This window comes from Myxine glutinosa, chromosome 2 (genome assembly GCF_964187855.1).
Source record: "Myxine glutinosa chromosome 2, kmMyxGlut1.1, whole genome shotgun sequence".
NCBI lineage: Eukaryota > Metazoa > Chordata > Myxini > Myxiniformes > Myxinidae > Myxine > Myxine glutinosa.
The window spans coordinates 161,171,338-161,195,486 of record NC_136262.1 but is presented as its reverse complement, the minus strand read 5'-3'; the positions used below and the strand labels follow the sequence as shown (position 1 = coordinate 161,195,486).

Genomic DNA, 24,149 nt, shown 5'->3' with positions numbered 1-24,149 from the left:
TGTTTTGTTTTCATGAGTACCATACTATATCCAGTCGCAATGATTTGTTTTCATGAGTACCATACTATATCCAGTCGCAATGATTTGTTTTCATGAGTACCATACTATATCCAGTCGCAATGATTTGTTTTCATGAGTACCAAATTATATCCAGTCGCAATGTTTTGTTTTCATGAGTACCATACTATATCCAGTCGCAATGTTTTGTTTTCATGAGTACCATATTATATCCAGTCGCAATGTTTTGTTTTCATGAGTACCATACTATATCCAGTCGCAATGTTTTGTTTTCATGAGTACCATACTATATCCAGTCGCAATGTTTTGTTTTCATGAGTACCATACTATATCCAGTCGCAATGATTTGTTTTCATGAGTACCATACTATATCCAGTCGCAATGTTTTGTTTTCATGAGTACCATACTATATCCAGTCGCAATGTTTTGTTTTCATGAGTACCATACAATATCCAGTCGCAATGTTTTGTTTTCATGAGTACCATACTATATCCAGTCGCAATGTTTTGTTTTCATGAGTACCATACTATATCCAGTCGCAATGTTTTGTTTTTATGAGTACCATACTATATCCAGTCGCAATGTTTTGTTTTTATGGGTACCATACTATATCCAGTCGCAATGTTTTGTTTTTATGGGTACCATACTATATCCAGTCGCAATGTTTTGTTTTCATGGGTACCATACTATATCTAGTCGCAATGTTTTGTTTTCATGGGTACCATACTGTATCCAGTCGCAATGTTTTGTTTTCATGAGTACCATACTATATCCAGTCGCAATGATTTGTTTTTATGAGTACCATATTATATCCAGTCGCAATGTTTTGTTTTCATGAGTACCATACTATATCCAGTCGCAATGTTTTGTTTTCATGGGTACCATACTATATCCAGTCGCAATGTTTTGTTTTCATGGGTACCATACTATATCCAGTCGCAATGTTTTGTTTTCATGGGTACCATACTATATCCAGTCGCAATGTTTTGTTTTCATGGGTACCATACTATATCCAGTCGCAATGTTTTGTTTTCATTTGTACCATACTATATCCAGTCGCAATGTTTTGTTTTCATGGGTACCATACTATATCCAGTCGCAATGTTTTGTTTTCATGAGTACCATACTATATCCAGTCGCAATGTTTTGTTTTCATGAGTACCATACTATATCCAGTCGCAATGTTTTGTTTTCATGAGTACCATACTATATCCAGTCGCAATGTTTTGTTTTCATGAGTACCATACTATATCCAGTCGCAATGATTTGTTTTTATGAGTACCATATTATATCCAGTCGCAATGTTTTGTTTTCATGCGTACCATACTATATCCAGTCGCAATGTTTTGTTTTCATGGGTACCATACTATATCCAGTCGCAATGTTTTGTTTTCATGGGTACCATACTATATCCAGTCGCAATGTTTTGTTTTCATGGGTACCATACTATATCCAGTCGCAATGTTTTGTTTTCATGGGTACCATACTATATCCAGTCGCAATGTTTTGTTTTCATGAGTACCATACTATATCCAGTCGCAATGTTTTGTTTTCATGGGTACCATACTATATCCAGTCGCAATGTTTTGTTTTCATGAGTACCATACTATATCCAGTCGCAATGTTTTGTTTTCATGAGTACCATACTATATCCAGTCGCAATGTTTTGTTTTCATGAGTACCATACTATATCCAGTCGCAATGTTTTGTTTTCATGAGTACCATACTATATCCAGTCGCAATGTTTTGTTTTCATGGGTACCATACTATATCCAGTCGCAATGTTTTGTTTTCATGAGTACCATACTATATCCAGTCGCAATGTTTTGTTTTCATGGGTACCTTACTATATCCAGTCGCAATGTTTTGTTTTCATGGGTACCATACTATATCCAGTCGCAATGTTTTGTTTTCATGAGTACCATACTATATCCAGTCGCAATGTTTTGTTTTCATGAGTACCATACTATATCCAGTCGCAATGTTTTGTTTTCATGAGTACCATACTATATACAGTCGCAATGTTTTGTTTTCATGGGTACCATACTATATACAGTCGCAATGTTTTATTTTCATGAGTACCATACGATATCCAGTCGCAATGTTTTGTTTTCATGAGTACCATACTATATCCAGTCGCAATGTTTTGTTTTCATGAGTACCATACTATATACAGTCGCAATGTTTTGTTTTCATGAGTACCGTACTATATCCAGTCGCAATGTTTTGTTTTCATGGGTACCATACTATATCCAGTCGCAATGTTTTGTTTTCATGAGTTACATACTATATCCAGTCGCAATGTTTTGTTTTCATGAGTACCATACTATATCCAGTCGCAATGTTTTGTTTTCATGGGTACCATACTATATCCAGTCGCAATGTTTTGTTTTCATGAGTACCATACTATATCCAGTCGCAATGTTTTGTTTTCATGGGTACCATATTATATCCAGTCGCAATGTTTTGTTTTCATGAGTACCATACTATATCCAGTCGCAATGTTTTGTTTTCCATGTCCACCTGGTGTCACAAGTCAAGATGGGAGTGAATGGATAGAAAACCAAATGTAGAATTAAGTGATATGTTAGGTATAGAGAGCATTAGTGAGATTATGCGTAGGGGTTGGTTGAGGTGGTTCGGACACATGGCAAGGTTGGGGGAAAGCAGCTGTGTGAAGAAGTGTATAAATATGCGTGTGAATGGAAGGAGAGCTAGAGGCCATCCGAGGAAAACATGGAATGAGTTGCTGAGAGATGATCTCAGAGTTAAAGGACTAACAAGTGGGCTAGCAATGGATCGTACAGCCTGGAAAGTGACCAATAGGTAAATCACTGCTTACATGTGCAAGCATGGAAATGGCCGTAAAATGATGATGATGATGATGATGACGACGACGACGACGACGATGACGATGATGATGATGATGATCAAGCTTGATGGGATCATCAGGTTTTACATGAGCATTACTTCCTTGTTTTCAATGATCGCTTTTGGTTCCTGTTTTCATGAGTTTTCTGAAACTGGGATATTGACATTTTGGCAGATGTTCTAATGGATTACTCTACATACTTTGTTGAGCCTTTGTGTGTACACCTCTTATGACATGGGTGTTTTTTACATTCCAAGAGAAGGTGGCTCGTACATTCTGTTTCTCCATTGCAAAACCTACACCTGTCCGACTGACTTAGTCCCACTGTTTTCGTATAGTGTCCTTGCTATTGGGCATTTATTTTGATTGTGTGAGTGTGTGTATGTGCTTGATTTGAATGCACTGCTAAAAAACCGTTGGGTGGAATGAATTAAAACTGGCACAGTGCAAGTGCTTTACTGACCCCTGCCAGAGGGAGGAGATATTACTCTCCCGTAGGGAGCAGGTGTTTCTAGTTATAGACAATTTAGAGTGCGTTGAGTGCTGAAAACAACAAAGGCTGATGTTTGTTTGCAGTTGCACTCGATTATTATCCAAAACAGAAGACAATAATGTATATGAATAAGGATAAGGTTGTTATGTATGATCCATAAAGTTGTATAATACGTGTTACTCCCTTTGTGCATGTGCTTTGTACATTTTTTGAGTGGAGCCCTCTGCTGGCATATTCTGCCCCTTGTACACATATTTTGTGCACCCTTGTGTGGTATCGCCCCCAGCTGGCCATTTGTGTTAATGTAGCAGGAAGTGATGTAACCTAAGAGGAAGTGACATCACTGAGCCTTTCATAACTTGTATCTGAGTTAATCCCTCACAATGTTCGTTGTTACGCCTTCAAAATCATTGCCTTTTACTCCTTGTTCATCGACTACATGATTGTGTGGCTTCATTAGAAACACTTTTAGCTTGGAAGATATTCCATGACTCCCATGTCGTTCATGAATGGAGTTTGGCTGGCTGTCGAATTACGTACAGTTATGCTTAGGGAGGACTGCTAAACTAAACACGATGGCCAATTCGTAAATCTAACCTGATGCCAAACTAGCAATCAAATACGAACAGTTGGACGTAAAGGTCAGTATTTTGACAAGCATACCTTTCGCGTCCATTGACACATTGCTCCATCGGTGACTTTCTGACAAAGATCTTAATGAATATTTTGTCGGATTTTTTTGGACAAACCAAATCTTCCAACTGTTTGAGGCTGCCAGTGTCATTCAGTGGTCGTTATGGAAAATCCTAGCATCCTGTTGCTGAAGCTACCTATGTATGAAGTATCTTTATCCTACACCCAGTCTATACACACACTATTAGTTCTAAGTTGTTATTGTGTCAGTGGAGTTGGTTTTTCACTTTATTTTTTGTATCTCTAAGCAGTCTAGCCTCAAAAGGCCAAGTGTAAATTGCACATTTTGAGTTTACATTTCCATTCAAATTACTTGTGCACAGTACAAATCATCCAATCCTTACCTTATCTGCCAGAGAGAGCACAGTTCTTGCTTGGATCACAGCAACCTGTTCATCATTTCTCAGATTCTGCAAAGAAAATTCAACAGAGTGGTAATTATGGTGTATTTGTTATCTCAACAAACAGCTTTACTTGTCATATATTGTTTTTTTTGCAATAGCACTTACGGCGTTGTCCCCAAGTAGATCCAATTTTTTCATGAGATCATGGATGGACACTTCCTGCAAACGGAAATTGAATGACATTAGGAAGAATACAATGGGGGCCCATCATAATGAACCTGCATTTTAAAGGTAAGGCCAGCAAGGTTGGTAAAGAGAGCAGTGTTGCAAGAAATGGGTCCTAAATGACCAATGAGCAAATGTAAATAAAACAAGAGGTTCCAGGGAACCTGAACTCAATTGGTCTATATCAATATGGTTAGAACATTAGGAAGTACCAGAATGACAAAAATTTATTTTTCGATATCGCTGCTCTGCCGCGCCCATTTTTGGGCGTACAACGCCCAAATGCAATCCCAAACTAGTTTATGTCGTAAAGATGCTGAATAACAAGTTTCATCAAATTTAATCAATATTTGTGACTTTTAGAGCGTAGATGTCGAATTGTTTACAGACGACAGACAGACAGACAGACAGACGACGGCCACTGGGTGTCGACAAAAGCTCAGCTGGACATAGTCCAGTTGAGTTAATAAACACACTGTACCTGTAATGAAGGAGTAAAATGAGATTGCATTAATGTATAACATGAGCATTACATTTACATCTTTAAAAAAACATTGTTGGTGAAGTAGATTGCTACCTGATACCTCCTTATTACTCATTCTTTAATGGCCTCAAAATTTCCCACTTTTTTGGTGATTCGTCCAGGGAAGGTATTTGGCCCAAGTCTTTCATGAACCAGCTGGTGAAGTCCAACAATTGATTTTAGGTGGTAGTAATTTGTAAATTGTTCAGGGTGCCAATGATAACTCGACTACTCTTCATGAAAGACACCATGCGATATTTAACATCCATTAACTAATCAGGCCCACCCTAGGGCCGCCGCGAGTCAGCGTTTGGTGGGAGTGTGATGGGAAGCACTCTCCCTCTCTCTCAGCACACTGGCACCTATCTAGGGCCTGGCCCAAACAACAGCCTGGGCCTCAAGTGTCTGAAGCCCCGAGGAAAAGTGCTGGAGATGAGAGTTGGGATGACTGACTGGAGATGAGATGACTAGAGAGATTTGGTTGCACCATTACGATGTTGAGAGTAAAAGAGGGTTAATGGAGTACCACCACAAAGGATCACCAACACCAACTTGTCTCTGTCAGATTTTCATCCCTTTTCCAAACTTAAGGAACATCTTCGTGAAAACATTTTTCTTTCGACGATAATGTCAAGGCCACGATGAAACGCTGATTAAGACAATATGACTCACAGTTCTATCGTGATTGCATCAGGATTTGCACAGCTATGGAAGACCAAATTCCCAAGATTTTTCCAGGACAAAAGGTTGTTTTCCAGAACCTTTAATACAAATGTTTTATGCAACAAGTGACATTGGAATAAAGCAAAATAATAGCCCCTTGGAGGACTGATATTGTGCCACGGTTTCTGAGAATATTTTAAAATAAATCACCGGAATTTGAGGCAAAACCCCCTTTTCAGCCTCTTATATCGGCGGGTCCGAATGGGGAGCACAACCCTATGACATCTTACTGTTCTGATGAAGCGATTAAAATTTGGTCAATATCGGTCATGTAGTTTGAGAGGAAAATATGTCTTGGTGAACATGAGGGTAGGGAGCCCATGGACCCCTTTCCAAGGGAGACACGACCATGGAAAGCAGAATTTAAGTTTAGGGCATGGTCATAGTTCCGCATGGTTATTTTGATCTAGATCTGGTTGTCCGTTTCTGAGAAGAAGATTTTTGAATGAAATAGCAATATTTGGGGCAACCCCACCTCAAACCACCATTACAGGGGGCAAATCCGGATGGGGAGCACAACCTCATTAGACCTTGCTGTCCTGATGCATCGTACCAAATTTGGTCCATAATCGGTCAAGTAATTTGTGAGAAAATGTTTCAGTCAAATGTTAACGTGCGAACGGACATATGACCGGACTCTGGGAACCATTCTAATTTCACTGAAATAACCTAAAAATAAGAATGAAAACTTGTTTGTTTTTCTTTTATTTCAGGAGTAGCCTTGTGGTAGAGTGGAGTGATAGTGGGGCAAATATAATTGGTGCCATGTCTAATAATCCCCTTGTCTGCAGCAAAGGTCAGTAAACCACTTGCACTGTGGCACATGAACAGGCAAAAAATTGTAAGTTGTCTCTCCCACCCCCCTCAGGTGGTAGTGGGTGGTTGGGCCCATGATCTGTCCATGGGAACTACCAACACGTATGCAAAATCTGGTGGAGATTGTCCCAGCCCTTTTTTATATGATTTTGAGATGCGCACACACACACACACACACACACACACACACACACACACACACACACACACACACACAGACACTCACACACACACACACACACACCTACACACACACACATACACACACATTGGTACATACATACAAACCTACATATGAGTACATATGTACAGAGAATTGCCTTATTTAATGTAATAGGATATATGTAAACCTACAGGTAAAACATAATACCATACTATAAAATATATATATATATACAGTCACATGAAAAAGTAAGTACACCCCATGTAAAGTTTTGACTTTTTCAACATATTTCAACATACAGCTATTTGATCTTCATTTCAACAATATTGATAGATAAAGGTGATATAATATAACAAATATCATGAAACATTTACATTTTGTAGTCCATTGTATAATTTAAATAAACATAAATGCAAATTTCGCATGTGGAAAAAGTAAGTACACCCCTACATTTATCACTACTTCAAATACCTAAAATTAGAATCAGGTGCACCAGCTCAGGTGCAAATGATTAGAACATCGTTAGAGAGGATCTTGGAAGAACCTGTCTTATTTAAACCTCAGACATTTAGTTTGGTTTGCTCTTTGTTGTTGAAGTGTGCGGCGTCACCATGCCTAGATCAAAAGAGCTCTCTGAAGCCTTCAGAAAGAAGGTTATAGATGCCTACAAGTCTGGGAAGGGATTTAAAAAGATCTCCAAACAATTTGAAATCGATCATTCGACTGTCCGGAAGATCATTTACAAGTGGAGAAGATTCCAAACAACTGCCAACTTGTTCAGGCCAGGCCGCCCCAGCAAGTTCAGCCTTAGAGCAGACCGCAAGATGCTGAAAGAAGTCTCTAAGAACCCCAGAATGTCATCACGGGACCTACAGGTAGCTCTTGCCACAGTTGATGTCAAAGTGCAAGAGTCTACCATTAGAAAGAGGCTGCACAAATTTGATCTACATGGGAGGTGTGCCAGGAGGAAACCTATGCTGTCCAGAAAGAACATCAGGGCAAGTCTAAAGTTTGCCAATGAACACCTCGGCAAAGACCAGCACTTCTGGAACAATGTGCTCTGGACAGATGAGTCAAAGGTGGAGCTATTTGGCCACCGTACCAGAAGACATGTTTGGAAAAAACCAAAGACAGCATTTGACCACAAGAACCTGATACCAACTGTAAAGCATGGTGGTGGAAATATTATGGTTTGGGGCAGCTTTGCTGCATCAGGGCGTGGGCAGCTCACCATCATAGAATCCACTATGAATTCTTCATTGCACCAGAGGGTGCTTGAGGATAATGTGAGGCCATCTGTTCGAGTGTTGAAGCTCAACCGAAGGTGGACCTTGCAACATGACAATGACCCTAAACATACCAGTAAAACCACCAAGGAATGGCTGAAAAGAAAGAAATGGAGGGTTCTGGAATGGCCAAGTCAATGCCAGGATCTAAATCCCATCGAGATGTTGTGGGGGGATTTGAAATGAGCTGTGCATGCAAGAAACCCCTCAAACATTGCACAGCTGAAAGAATTCTTCATGGAGGAGTGGACAAAAATTTCTCCCACTCAATGTCAGAGACTGGTAGACAGTTATAAGAAACGCCTACTTGAGGTTGTTTCTGCCAAAGGGGGCAATACCACCTATTAGAGCCAAGGGTGTACTTACTTTTTCCACATGCGAAATTTGCATTTATGTTTATTTAAATTATACAATGGACTACAAAATGTAAATGTTTCATGATATTTGTTATATTATATCACCTTTATCTATCAATATTGTTGAAATGAAGATCAAACCACATTTCAAATCTGGCCTCCAAAGCCAGTCGCCGACTGGGCATCCTCCGTCTTGCGAAGTCCTTCCTTGGCACACCTGAGCTCCTCACCACATACAAGGCTTTCATCCGCAGCTCTATGGAATACTGCTCTCCCCTCTGGTCTGGTGCTCCTGCCTCACACCTAGCCCGTCTTCACGCTGTTGAAACCAAAGCGTTCAGAATCATTGGAATCTCCCGCGATGAAGCTAACTCCAAGGGCCTTTCACTCACTCACCGCAGGCAGGTTGGTGGTCTTTCCGTCTTCTACTGACTCCTCTCTGGCCTTGCCCCCCCAGCCCTCTCTGGGCTCTGTCCCCCAAATATTCCTACAGGTCGCACAAGATCTGCCTGCAACCCTCTTATGGTTAAACTGCCAAAATCAAGACTTTCTGCTCACCTTCACTCCTTCAATCCTCTTTTCTCCCGCCTCTGGAACAAACTCCCTCACTCTCTTCAATCCCACTCCACCCTCCAGGTCTTTAAAACAGCTGTTCACCACTGTCTCTTATCCTCCCCCATCCAAAACCTTGATCTTTTCTACCCCCGCTAATTTCGGTTCCCTTGTGTTTTATACCTCTTCCCCCCCCCCCCCCCCTTCCCACACCTCCTGCCCCCAAGCCCTCTCCCTCCCACACTTCTCCCTGCTCTCAAATGTTGTGGTTGTGTGCTTCCCCTTCTCTCCCCATCTTGTCTTCCGCTCCCTCTTTTTGTATATTTTGTTTGTCTGGTTGATTTGTTTGTGAAATAAATGTTAGCTCTTTCACGAGCCTCGATTCAGTATACAAAAAAAATAAAAATAAAAAAAATTAAAAATAGCTGTATGTTGAAATATGTTGAAAAAGTCAAAACTTTACATGGGGTGTACTTACTTTCTCACGTGACTGTATATACAGACTTGGCATTTAATATGGAATATTTTTTTTGTGGGGGTGAACTTACTTTTCAAGATGACTTAGAACCAAAAGTTCATTGGAATTATGTTGAAATTATTCTAGATTTTGTTAATGTGACATTTAAAAGAAACAAAAACCACATTTGACATTTCGAAACAAATAAATTGATCCTTGAAAGTGATGTAAACTGATATCGAACTCAATTCACGGACAGTACTGTGTGTTAAACTTCTGTACGTTTTCCAGAAGTATCTCTTTATTTTGCACATTAGCCAAAAAAAAATTCAACAAAAACAAAAGCTAAATTATGACTGGGATTACAGACAGTAAAATTACAGTTCAGTACTTCGTGTAACCCCCACGAGCATTCAGGAGAGCACGTACACGTCGAGGCACGCTGTTCACGAGATTTGCCAAGGTTTGGACAGGAATCGCTTGCCATGCAGTGACAATAGCCTGCTGCAATTCACGCACAGAGGTCGGCTGCTGGTCCAAGTGGTCGATTTGACGCGCTAATTCTGCCCACAAGTTCTCTATCGGATTCATATCCGGGGACATGGCAGGCCACTCCATATGCTCTACACCACGGTCAGCAAGAAAGTGTTGGATCATGCGAGCACGATGAGGCCGTGCATTGTCATCTTTGAAGACAAAGTTTCCTCGAAAGGCTGCACGAGCAAATGGAAGCAATGTTTCTTCCAGAATGACCCTGTACTTGAACTGGTTCAGGTTTCCATTCAGAACAACCAGGTCAGTTTTTCCCCCTGCATGAAAAGCAGCCCAAACGGTCACCCCACCACCTCCAGCTTGGACTTTTGGCACTATACTATCTTCGTTGTGGGCTGCATGCACTTGTCTGCGCACTCGGACGCGGCCATCTTGACGACAGACCAGAAATATAGACTCGTCACTGAAGGTCACGTGATTCCAGTGTCCTGGCTGCCATTGACGGTGCTCTCTGGCCCATTGCAATCGGCGCTGGCTGTGTTGTCTGGTCAGGCATGGCTTTCTCAGGGGACGCCTGGCACGATAGCCTGCTTGAACCAGTCGTTGGTTGACTAGCCTTCTGGATACAGGCACATTTGTCAGTTGCTGCCACTCAGCCCTAAGCCGATTAGCTGAATTGGTACGGCCATTGCAGACTAACCAGTGCAGCTGGCGATCATCTCTCCTTGTGGTTCTGCGTGGACGTCCTGGCCTTGGTATTGCAGTAGGGACACCCCTCTGAGCATTTCATTTCAGGATCTTTGACACCTGACCTTGAGTGATGCCATACTGCCGAGCAATAGCACGCTGTTTCATGCCAGAATTTCGTAAAGCCACCACTCCATGACAAACAGCATTGTCAAGTTGACGGACCATCTCCAGAGGAAGCGGCAATAACTTTTGTAGACGTGCAGCAGTTGTTTTCCACTAATACAGAACGCAACAACCCTTATATACCCGATTGTGAAGCCAATCATCAAATGTACCTGTCCTTACATTTTGTCACGCCACCTGTGATATAATCCTGTTATTGACTTCCTGCTGCGAAAGACAAGCAGTGACATGGTCCTTTCAACAAAGACATCACTGAAGGGTAAAATAAACTCACCAGATTGATATACTGAGGTCAGAAAGTAAACCCAAGTCAAGAAAAAAAAATATTCCATATTAAATGCCAAGTCTGTATATATATTATAAAATGCATTTTCTTTCATATATTTTTATTTATTTATTATTATTATTAGAATAAACAGGAATTAAATTCCTGCATGGGGCTAGTGTGAAAAATTCTGGTAAATTGTATCTTGTTAAATTGTATCTTGTTGTCAATATTGTTGAATTCGTTTTTTCGTGTCGCCTAGGCCTTCTCGGATAGCGAGGATTGCTTAGTCGTCTCAGATCTGAGGTTGTTTTGTCATTCTGTTTCTCTTTTTTTCACCAAAATGTTGTCCAATCTGCAGTTATCCTATTCTCCCTCGCTTCAAAAAATAAAAAACCCAAATCTTACACTCCAAAACACGATCTTGTTCTACTTGTATGTCCTGTACATCTATCTCTCTTTTTCCTCAATCCTTTTTTCAATATCTTCATTTAAGAAAATGCTTCTTCCTTCTTCCAATAAAAGCTTTTAAAGGCATATTCAAATTCCTCACTTTCCTTATTTCTCTGGCATCATCACCCCATGTGTTCGACTTCATCACAATCTCTTCTTCCTCTTCTTCACGAGGCATATTTTGCAAACCTTTCTCTTACTGAAGCGCTTGGTTTGTCATTTATCCTCCGGGTCCTACAGCATGACCATTCTCCATGCCTTGACCCAAAATTCCATCCATACCATGATCTTTGTCTCAGAATGGTAAATATAAGAATCTTAAGAAATACGGGAAGAATCTTGAGAAGTGCAGTTTGTAGAGATTGTCTGTGCACAACAATAAAATCCCCTCCTATATCGCGCTCCCACAGATGCACAATAGCACCCCAACGCGTCTTTTCCTGCCCCCCAATCGTCCCCACACCCATTGTTTATCCAAGCCTCCCTCTATTTTGTCCTTTCGCTCTGCTCTTGGTGTCCCCCTCCACTGTGCCGTTTGTCCTGTTGCGTCCTCATCCATTCAGTGATCTCGCTCTTCCACGAGCCTTGACTCTGTATACACATGCTGCATTAATCGCAATGGTGAAAGATATTCCATAACACTTCATAAATGCAAAGTTTGATGACTTGTACTGATACTTGCCAGATAACCTGTTGTGACTTCCTGATATGCAGTACCTGACATTTCACTCATGATGAAATTGAGTATAACATCTTCCTGAATATCCGTTACATCTAACAATTAAGGTAAGTGATTTCTTCATTCCTGAGATGATCTTTGAAAGCCGACTAGAATAATGGTCAATATTGGTATTTCCACATCATTATGATGTTCCCAACATTCGTCTAGTGTGGCTGAGTTCATCCCGATGGAAGTGGCCATTCGTTTTGAAAGTTAATTATCCATTCCAGAATGGAGCTCCATGAACTCGATCTTGAACATGATGCTCCGAAATTGAGGAATGGCGTTGTTCCGTGACTATTTACAACTATAATGTCAGTTAATCATATAAACAATTATGGAAAATGCATGCACATGTAAGCATGGTCACTACTCACAATTGTAAAGAATTCCGCCATGACATTTTGGGAAAACACCACTCCCCTCCCCCGCCCCCCTCCCCCCCCCCCCCCCCCCCCCACTATGTTAAAGCCTGTAAACCATTTCATATGCATTTTCACTTCTAAAGTTCCCTCACTTTTATTTTTTCAATGACCCGCGATTACTTTTCTGTTGAAATGGGCATCCTGCGTCCTCCGTCATACAAAGTCCTTCCTTGGCACACATAAACTCCGATGCACCTACAAGGCTTCCGTCCATAGCTTGATGGAGTACTGCTCTCCCCTCTGGGCTGACACCCCTGCCTCACACCTTGGAAACCCTGGAAACCATGGCTTTCAAGATTATTGGAATCTCCTGAGATGAATCTGAGTCTATAGGCCTATCATTTTCCCATCACAGACGGATCAGTGGTCTTCCTGTCTTATACCCCCACCTTTCTGGTCTTTTACCCTCTGTTCTTTCTGTGCTTTGTCCCCTCTAGGTTCCTGCAAGGCACATGCGATCTACTATCAACCCCCTCTGGTGAAACACCCAAATCCAGAATCACTGCTCACCTTCACTCATTCGTTCCTCTCTTTTTCCCAGCTGTGGAACCAACTACCACATTCTCTTCAATCTCATTCTTCCCTACAGGTCTTCAAGATGGCTGTTCACCACCATCTCAGACCATCCCCCATCCAAAAACATGATATTTTCTACTCCCATTAACCCTTCCCCTCCCCCCTCCCCACTCTCTCCTCCCCTCACCAAATCCCCACACCCAAGCCCACCTCCTTCCAAATTTCCATTTTTCTCTTGCTTGAGAGTTTAATTCTGTATCCATCTTGTCCACACAGGTGTCCTCTCCTACATCCTAATTCCTTCCCAAAACCATTATTTGTCCAAGTCTCCCTCTATTTTGTCTGGTGTTGGCTTAGCGGTTAGTGTGCCGGCTTGGGATCCTAGGATCCTGGGTTCGAATCCCGGTCAATCGCTGAATTAATGCCAGGGGGGTTGACTCAGCCTATCATCCTTCCGAGGTCGGCAAATTGAGTACCAGTTCACTTGCAATTCCCTGTGTGTTGCAAGAGGCGACTAACAGAGTTGGCGGCAGGAAGAGCATCCGGCCATAAAACATTGCTTCAAAAAAGGGACCACGGTGCCCGAAAAAGGCCAACCCCTGCTCTGCGGGGAAAAATGGCCTCGAAAGGTGGTTCTTTTCTTCTTTTTCTCCCTCTATTTTGTCCTTCAACTCTGCTGTTAGTTTTTCACCAACTCTTTCTGCTCTTCCTTTTGTTCTGTGTTGCCCTGTTCTGTTCTGTGTTCTGTTCTGACCTTCTATACAAAAAAGGTACTTTGGATTTTCTATTGTGGGGTGGCAGGATGGCCTAGAGGTAAGCACACTTGCCTCTAAGTTGTCTAGCTTGGTTTCGAATCTCAGCCAAGCTAAAAACGGTCATGCCAGTGTTTCACAAGCAGGGTGATTCATGAAGGTGTGTGCCATCCCTCGGATGGATGTTAAGCCAGCGTTCCATCTGCCAGCATTCTGTTCACCTTTAAAACAGGTGTTCACCACCATCTCTTGTCTTCCCCCATCCAAAACCTTGATCTTTTCTACCCCCACTAATTCACCCCGAAATCCACTTTTTTTGAAATTCCAACTTCTTTCCTGGAAGTCCTAGCAGTGTCCATGTGTTTTATACCTCTCCCACCCCCCCCCCCCCCTTACCATGCCTCCCCACCCCCAAAGCCCTCTCCCTCCCACAGATCTCTCGATGTCCCTGCTCTCAAATGTTGTGTTTGTGTCCTACCCCATCTTGTCTACCGCTCCCCTTGTTATATGTTTTATGTGTCGGTTTGTCTTTCTGTGTGATTAATGTTAGCTCTTTCACGAGCCTCGATCTTGTATACAAAAAAAAAAAAAAAATCATACCAAATGGTCTTTGATGGATGATCTCAAATCCAATTGCAGAATGAGAAAATGATCCAGTTGCAAGGTTTTGGAGGATAAGTGGGATAAAGAGGAGCACATCGTGAAATAGTACAGGATGTGTGAAACAAATATAATGGACTGTGTGGGAAGATAATGTGGCACAAGGTGGAGAGACAGATAGGTAATGGGAAATATGCGATAGCCTTAAATCTTTATGGATACTGCTCAGTATTACACATAAGGGCCATAAAGTTGTGAGGACATCACATTTTCCCCATAACCTATCTGTCACTTGCCTTCCCACACAGTCTATTATATTTGGTTCACATATCCTGTGCCATCTCACTATGTACTCGCCTTTCTCCCACTTATCCTTCAAAACCTTCCAACTGGATCATTTTCTCATCCCACAATATGATTTGAGATCATTCATCTAAGACCTATAAGGTGTGATGGGAAAATGATCCCTTATGTTATCTTAGAGTTACATCCGGTATTTTTATGGGATGCAGTTTAAGAGCAAGAGAGAATCCAAAGTACTTATTTCAACAGAAACGTAATGAAGTGTCATTGGAGACAACTAAAGTGAGAGAAATTCAGAAATGAAAATACATATGAAATAGTTGTGAGTGGGGGAAGAGGGAAAGAGGGATGGGGAGGGGAATGGGAGTACTATGAGAAAAGATGAGAAAAGCCTTTACAATTTTGAGTATTGGACCATGTGAGCACGTGATTTGCAAACTTTTATCGGTCGCTCCTCTTTCATTGGTGTCTACCCCTTGGGTAGGAGGGCTATCGACGCATCTCAGTCAGTCGACAAGCTCGGTCGACCCATCTGGTATTATTTTGACATGACTGGGATTTCAACTCAGGACCTAAGTCTCAGGACCTGATGTACGAGGCCTACCACATCAACTGTTAAGCCACCCACAAGGCTGCATGACACCGACCAGAACAAAACATACTTTATTTAAACATAAATGTTATAAAGGGCGTTTTTACCACTCTCTGGATTAGATTGAATGAACATAATTCTGAGAGGAATTAAAGTCAAATAGCCAAGAATGGAAAGATTGTCACGTTCATGCCTCCCCCAACAAAGTGTGGTTTAACATTGAAACGAGCGACGCGTGGGAGGTAGGTTGCGGAGCAAACACGCACAACTTCCGAAATAAGGATTTATTTAAATAAAAGGACAGACACGAGACACAGAAAGAGAAAGCTCCAGTGGGATGAGAGATAGATTATGAAGGACGATAATTAATTAATTAATTAATTAACCCTTGTATTACAAAAAGGTCCTCAGGGCCTGGATGCACACTCACACGCAAACCAGGTAACGATTTGTAAAGTTCAAATGATGGAGCTTCCAGCCTGTTTGAGCACAGAGCAGAACAGAGCAGGCCTGAACCGGGCAGAGAATATGGCACAGTGGTGGCATACTTCGGAGTAATCCCAGCAAAAGAGTCGGCTCAATAACAAGAACATGAGTTTACTACAGGAGTAAGCAAAATATAGAAAACCATTTGTGTCAAAAATGTAACATTTGTGACATGGGAATGCAAAGGTTGACAAGCGAAGCCACATAATGAACATAAAACGAATTTTGCACAACAATTGACATAAAATAATCCAAGATATCGAGTGGAGGAATTAAGCAAGTGAAATCCAAATATATATTAACTACAATCACTGGTTAACATTAAACATTAAGTGATGAGAATTGTCCCCTTGCATTTGACATCAGGAGATGATGTAAATGATGATGTGTTGAGAAAATGAAGTGTGTTATACAATATCAACTAATACCCTAAAGAAGCTGGTAAAACCACATGTCCCCTTGATATTGAGCACCTTGATAATTGTGTGAGTAACACTTATACAGTACACGTCACATGCCCTTTAACTTTTTGTGAAGTGTATACTCACTCACCATGGCTGCTTGCCTTGCACAATACCACTGCAATGGGCTGTGGCCTTCACGAAATGGTGGGATGAGCAGGTTGAGACCAGGTGAGCGCCTCTCTCGCTCCTGTTGGAACACTCGTGATGTGAATTTGTTTGGAGCTATTCAGCACAAGGACAATGGGGCAGTGGAAGACATCAATATACCCATATCATCCATGCACCATATTATGTCACATACATTGGCATTATCCGTCGCATTATTGATTATTGATTAATTATTCTGATATTTAACAGCCACATTTGTATACATTAAGGCTAAATTTCTTCAATGACGATGAATATGAAAAAAAATTCAAACTATATTCCCCATGGATAGTCAATCATTAGTATGAAGTTTCACAGCGATCTGTTAAGCAGTTCTGGAGAGGAAGATTTTTTACATTTTTGTTTTCAATCCAATATGGCTGCCAGAACATGTGACCGATAACATGAGTAAAGAATTAAATTTATGACATCGGGTCGTAGATCAGACATATGAAGTTTCAGATTTTTTAGAGAAGGATTTCAATTCAACCAATTATGGCTGGAATACTACATCACTGCTTACGTCATCGTTATCACTTGATATACCCTATGGGGAGTTTATGACATATGCCAAGTTTCATTTTTTTTCATTGATCGGTTTCAGAGAAAATGATGTCCAGGCCAATGACTGAATGAATATGAATGATCGTTTTAAAGGCCATTTTCCCCGCTAGAGCGGGGGTTGGCCTTGCGGGCCCCATGACAATCATGGTTCCCTGTTTGAGGCAATGTTTTTATGGCCGGATGCCCTTCCTGGCGCCAACCCTTCGTCGCCTCTTATGATGCGCAGGGATACGATGTACCTATTCTAAATCGGGGTACACCCCGTGATCATTCATCCCAGCAAACTGGTACTCAATTTGCCGACCTCGGAAGGATGACAGGCTGAGTCAACCCCCCTGGCGTTAATTCAGCGATCGACCGGGATTCAAACCCAGGATCCCAGGATCCTAGGATCCCAAGCCGGCACCCTAACCGTTAAGCCAACACCAGGCTATTTTTTTTCGTTGATCGGTTTCAGAGAAAATGATGTCCAGGCCAATGACTACTGTTAAGATTTTTTTCCTTTTTTTCCATTAATCCAATATAGCCACCATACCATGTGACCTATTGCATCAGTTATCAATAAAATATTCTTCATGGGAAGTCCCTCCTATGTTCAAAATTTTGCATCGATCGGACAAGCGGTTGCAGAGAAAACATTTCAAAGTGAAAATATATCGACGTGGAAACACAGACAGATTGGGCCGTGCTAATAGTATCGCATCCCTTTCTGGGTGAGACTAATAATACATTCTGCCCCTAAAGTAATGGTAATGGCAGTTTGTATTACCAGGTATAGCCCAATGTAAGAATGTTTCACACTTTTTATCAACTAATGTTACGGACTACATGAACTCCAAAATATACGTTGTTATTCCAGCAGGCTTTACCCGCACCTCCAACTCCAGGATACGAAACTCGAGCAGCTCGTTCTGGTCCTGTAAGTCCTGGATTTCTTGTTTCAATGTGTTTTCATCATTCTCCATCCCGTGAAGCTGTGGCCCATGGATATCACACATTATCACCAATAACCGATGAACTGGACATTTTTCCTGTAGCACAATATGGTGCTGAGTCCCCACAAGAACTCGAGTGTCACAGTGTTGGATTTGAACAAAGTCTTTTGTATTTTCCATCCAAAAGTCACTGAAATTCATCCAGCCTTTAAACTAACCCCTTCCCTGTCCCCCTCCTTCTCCCCCTCCCACTTTACCTCCCTTTCCCCCTCCCCTTCCCCACTCCCCCCACCTCCCCTCCTGAAAAACAATAAAAATGACTTATGGACTTGTGGAATAGACAATTAATTGATAGTTTTGTATTTTGTTTTGCACTTCTCAAACCTTCTGTAACAGTTCCTGGTTCCTCTTGCAAAGATGCTGCTTGTCTTCCACCCAGGCTGTGTCCTGATAAACACAAATAAACAAATTTAACAATAAACCCTGTACGTCAAGCTTTTACTAAAGCCCATAGAAAAAGTCTTAAAAAGCAAACAATTGATAACATACTGTAGTTATATCAGGAAGTGTGCTGGTCACCTGGCCTTTCTCAGCAAGGGCTTTTTCCAAATCTTCGACCTTGGCTTGGTACTTCAACAGGTCGACCTGAAGCAGCTCCCGTGCCTTTAGGGGGGAAAAGAGAACTGCCTGAACACTCTACTTATAATTGCACCGAATAATGAGTTGGACAACCTTTTGCATTACAAACAGCCTTGACCCAATGTGGCACAAACTTATGAATGGTATAACTGCTGTCACACCATGCCAGAGAGTGTGGAGTTAAATCTAGGATCAAGTAAATTGCAGTGGCTTTGTGAAATGTTCACAAAGTAGACAAAGTCAAGTAGACAAATGTATGAGGATTTGAAATGTTATATACAGTCACGTGAAAAAGTAAGTACACCCCATGTAAAGTTTTGACTTTTTCAACATATTTCAACATACAGCTATTTGATCTTCATTTCAACAATATTGATAGATAAAGGTAATATAATATAACAAATATCATGAAACATTTACATTTTGTAGTCCATTGTATAATTTAAATAAACATAAATGCAAATTTCGCATGTGGAAAAAGTAAGTACACCCTTGGCTCTAATAGGTGGTATTGCTCCCTTTGGCAGAAACAACCTCAAGTAGGCGTTTCTTATAACAGTCCACCAGTCTCTGACATCGTCTGGGAGAAATTTTTACCCACTCCTCCATGCAGAATTCTTTCAGCTGTGCGATGTTTGAGGGGTTTCTTGCATGCACAGCTCGTTTCAAATCCCCCCACAACATCTCGATGGGATTTAGATCCGGGCTTTGACTTGGCCATTCCAGAACCCTCCATTTCTTTCTTTTCAGCCATTCCTTGGTGGATTTACTGGTATGTTTAGGGTCATTGTCATGTTGCAAGGTCCACCTTCGGTTGAGCTTCAACTTGCCGACAGATGGCCTCACATTATCCTCAAGCACCCTCTGGTACAATGAAGAATTCATCGTGGATTCTATGATGGTGAGCTGCCCAGGCCCTGATGCAGCAAAGCTGCCCCAAACCACAATATTTCCACCACCATGCTTTACAGTTGGTATCAGGTTCTTGTGGTCAAATGCTGTCTTTGGTTTTCACCAAACATGTCTTCTGGTACTGTAGCCAAATAGCTCTACCTTTGACTCATCTGTCCAAAGCACATTGTTCCAGAAGTGCTGGTCTTTGCCTGGGTGTTCATTGGCAAACTTTAGTCTTGCCCTGATGTTCTTTCTGGAGAGCAAAAGTTTCCCCCTGGCACACCTCCCATGTAGATCAAATTTGTGCAGCCTCTTTCTAATGGTAGACTCGTGCACTTTGACATCAACAGTGGCAAGAGCTACCTGTAGGTCCCGTGATGACATTCTGGGGTTCTTAGAGACTTCTTTCAACATCGTGCGGTCTGCTCTCGGGCTGAACTTGCCTGGGCGGCGTGGCCTGAACAAGTTGGCAGTTGTTTGGAATCTTCTCCACTTGTAAATGATCTTCCGGACAGTCGAATGATTGATTTCAAATTGTTTGGAGATCTTTTTTAATCCCTTCCCAGACTCGTAGGCATCTATAACCTGCTTTCTGAAGGTCTCAGAGGGCTCTTTTGATCGAGGCATGGTGACGCCGCACACTTCAACAACAAAGAGCAAACCAAACTAAATGTCTGAGGTTTAAATAAGACAGGTTCCTCCAAAATCCTCTCTAACGATGTTCTAATCATGTGCACCTGAGCTGGTGCACCTGATTCTAATTTAAGGTATTTGAAGTAGTGATAAATGTAGGCCATTGTAGGGGTGTACTTACTTTTTCCACATGCGAAATTTGTATTCATGTTTATTTAAATTATACAATGGACTACAAAATGTAAATGTTTCATGATATTTGTTATATTTTATCACCTTTATCTATCAATATTGTTTAAATGAAGATCAAATAGCTGTATGTTGAAATATGTTGAAAAAGTCAAAACTTTACGTGGGGTGTACTTACTTTTTCAGGTGACTGTATATATATATATATATATATATATATATATATATATATATATATATATATATATATATATATATATATATACACACACACACACACAATAATACGCAAAAATTGTGATTATTCCAATGATATTCATATTATAGGCGTTGATCTCGTCAAATTATAAACGATAACAGACACATGTGTTTATTGTTGTAAATAATTATTATGCCTTTATACATGCAGGTGACACAAACTGCTTCAGTAAATACTTAGAACAGTGTCATTTATAGTATCAGTCAACACTTTGTATGTGCCCTTTGCCTTCTTGAGTGCAGTCACTCTTTTACTCATGCCTCCTTCAAACGACAGAAGCACTCTTCCAGGAATATTGTGCCAAATATTTTGTACTACATTCCACAGTTCTGTAAGCTTAGTCGGGAGGGGGAGAGGTGGCAGTGTTGCGGGAAAGCCATTAGGGGTAACAGGAGTTAAATAGAATACTTATTTCCAAAATAAACATCCAGCATAAATGTTTGGTTTCAATGTAGAATGATAACATGTGTCGAAATGTTTTCAGAAGCCAATAGACGTGGCTCCTTCCTTATGTAATGTGTCTCTTGCCCCCACCATCCCTCTCGTATGGATCCTTTAAATGGTTTCCCTTCGTAATCTGTCTATGTGTGCTTTTTGATGGATAATTCACAGGTTTGCAAACCAGCAAGGCCCACCACCCACAGCAGTAGGTGAAATAAAGTCCTTGTGGCCATGCGTAAAGATAACAGATAAGCCAGGGAATGACAATGGCTTGAAGCCGCTCAAAGCCGCAAGGAACCACAGAAACACCCAGAAGCTGCGAGATACTTGACGGGGAGCCAATGAGCATGCAGCTGTGCATGGTCATGAGGTCATAAAGGCCAAGGGCAGGGGGGGGGTGCGGGGGACATAACAATTCCACAGAGAGAACAGAACAGTACGACAGAGAATGAATGGGATCATACAAGTGAGCATGTGCCTCAGAGTACTTCTGGAGCCCGGATGTGAAGGAGCCTGACACACATGTCTCTCTGTCTTGCAAGGACTATCACCATCCCATCAACACCTCGTGCAAGCATCTCACGTGAGGGAGGTTTTTCTTATATCATGTGACCTATCTTATTTCTTGTTTTTTTTTGTATACAAGATCGAGGCTCGTGTAAGAGCTAACATTAATCACAAAAACACAAACTGACACATAAAACATAAGATAAAGGGAGTAGGAGACAAGATGGGGAGAGAGAGGTAAGCACACAAGTACAACAGCAGAGAACAGGTACATCAGGAGATCTATGGGAGGGAGAGGGCTTGGGGGGAGGAGGCATGGGAAGGGGGGGGGGGGCGGGAGAGGCATAAAACACATGGACACTGCTAGGACTTCCAGGAAAGAAGTCGGAATTTCCAAAAAGTGCATCTGGGGTGAATTAACGGGGGTAGAAGAGATCAAGGTTTTGGATGGGGAAAGATCAGAGATGGTGGTGAACAGCTGTTTTAAAGACCTGGAGGGAGGATTGGGATTGAATAGAGTGAGGGAGTTTGTTCCAGAGGCAGGAGAAAAGAGGAATGAAAGAGTGAAGATGAATAGAGAGTCTTGATTTTGGCAATTTGACCAGAAGAGGGTTGCTGGCAGATCTTGTGCGACCTGTAGGAATATTTGGGGGACAGAGCACAGATAGAGCTGGGGGAGCAAGGCCGAAGAGGATTTTCATCTTCCTCTTCGTGTTATTACATGTTACATATTTTCTGCCCTGGTGTATTGTGCACATTTTATTAAACTTCATATCTGACTTTTTATTCCTGGGGTGATGGGATCTGTCACTTCTCTGTATGCTAATTTATTACCAGTGTGTGCGATTGCTTCTCCGCGAGTTACGTTAGTGCCGTGTAAAACCAAATTGAGAACGTCAACCTTCCCAGAGCCACCATTTTCCATGCTCCAGTTTAAATTTAAGCCTCCATGATCAGACCATCTTTCATCGTATTAACTCTGGCATCACTCAGTGTGGTGTACATTACAATATTGTCACTTACAATGACTGCTGTTAATCTTTTTGTAATGGTCTTTTGTGAATATTGTTTCTTCGAGAAATAGATGCTGCGAGTCAAAACCAAATATCAGCTCTTATGCAAGTCTTGTTCCCATTTTCCATCAAATGCAAACACCCACGTTGTTCTCTCTCTCAGCATCACGCTCCCCTCCAAGTTGTTCCTGCAGTAAGGCATAGGCACGCTGAAGAGCCTGGTACTCATGCATGAGATGCCGGAATCGCAGCTCGGACTCCTCCTTTGCCATTGTCTGATGCACAAAGACACACGTCACAGGTCAATAGTTTATATTTACTTAAATTATGGGCACCTTATGAAGATTATATGTCGATATTCAGTTTCCAATATGAGTATGTCATGGTAGGACCTGAAACTGGGGATATTACATGTGGTCTTGTCGATATTGTTGATGATTTAGATTCCTTTCTCAGGTTTTAGACTCACCCGACCCCAAAAGGACTGGAGAGGTTATCATAATTGTTTTTTGCGTCAGTGATTGTTCGTGTTTCAATGTCTGCAGATCAATATACCCTCATGTCTGTCATACTCTGCAGTGAAAACTCCTTTCTAGTTTTTTTCATTAATTAAATTCGAACAAACCACCTTTAGAGGCCATTTTTCCCCACAGAGCAGGGGTTGGCCTTTTTTGGGGCACCGTGGTCCCCATTTTGAAGCAATGTTTTATGGCCGGATGCTCTTCCTGCCGCAACCCTGTTAGTCGCCTCTTGCGACACACAGGGAATTACCAGTGACCTGGTACTCAATTTGCCGACCTCGGAAGGATGACAGGCTGAGTAAACCCAATCGTTAATTCAACGATTGACCAGGATTCAAACCCAGTATCCTCGGATCCCAAGCCGGCACCCTAACCGCTAAGCCAACACCAGGCTTAATTAAATTCGAACGAAGTTGTCTAATTTAACGATATCAAAACAAGAATGCATGTATTATGTGCAGCATATGTGGCCACAGCAAATTGTTTCAAGATACTATTCTCAGCATTTCTCTTCGGCCTTGAAGCACATCTTAGGCCGTAAGTGTGTACGTGTAGCCTGAGTGGCCTCAGTTAAATTTTCAGCTGGCTAGTTGAACCAGTGGTCTGAAATGAGCTGCAGAATCGACAGCCTCGACTAGCGCACCTGGACATTCTAAGGCACAATTTGACAAAGACAAGTTATCTTGGAAACCCCTAATCACCTTTTGTAGCTCGCGAGAGTCAAGCTCACGGTCTGAGATAGCTCTTCAAAAGATTCGCTCGTCTGGTGAACCGTCCAATGTACTTCCTTGACAAACCTCTTGCTGAAATTCAGTCCCTCAAACTCTTGTGCCTCAACATCAGCCATGATGTATTTTAGGCAAACCACACATCAGAGTCGGTCTGCCAAAGCCAGCCACGGACTAAGCATCTTCCGTGACGCCAATGCTTTCCTTGGCAAATTT

The 24,149-nt window shown here is 41.7% G+C and overlaps 1 protein-coding gene across 1 annotated transcript in view; it reads right to left on the bottom strand.

Annotated features, from left to right (window-relative positions):
- Window positions 1-24,149, bottom strand: part of LOC137421123 (janus kinase and microtubule-interacting protein 3) — a 100,230-nt gene that overhangs the window by 45,085 nt on the left and 30,996 nt on the right. Inside the window, 7 exon segments of the mRNA XM_078772820.1 lie at window positions 4,421-4,486; window positions 4,586-4,639; window positions 16,552-16,650; window positions 18,050-18,148; window positions 18,494-18,556; window positions 18,689-18,772; window positions 22,831-22,959. Of these exon segments, the coding sequence (XP_078628946.1) occupies window positions 4,421-4,486; window positions 4,586-4,639; window positions 16,552-16,650; window positions 18,050-18,148; window positions 18,494-18,556; window positions 18,689-18,772; window positions 22,831-22,959 (594 nt within the window).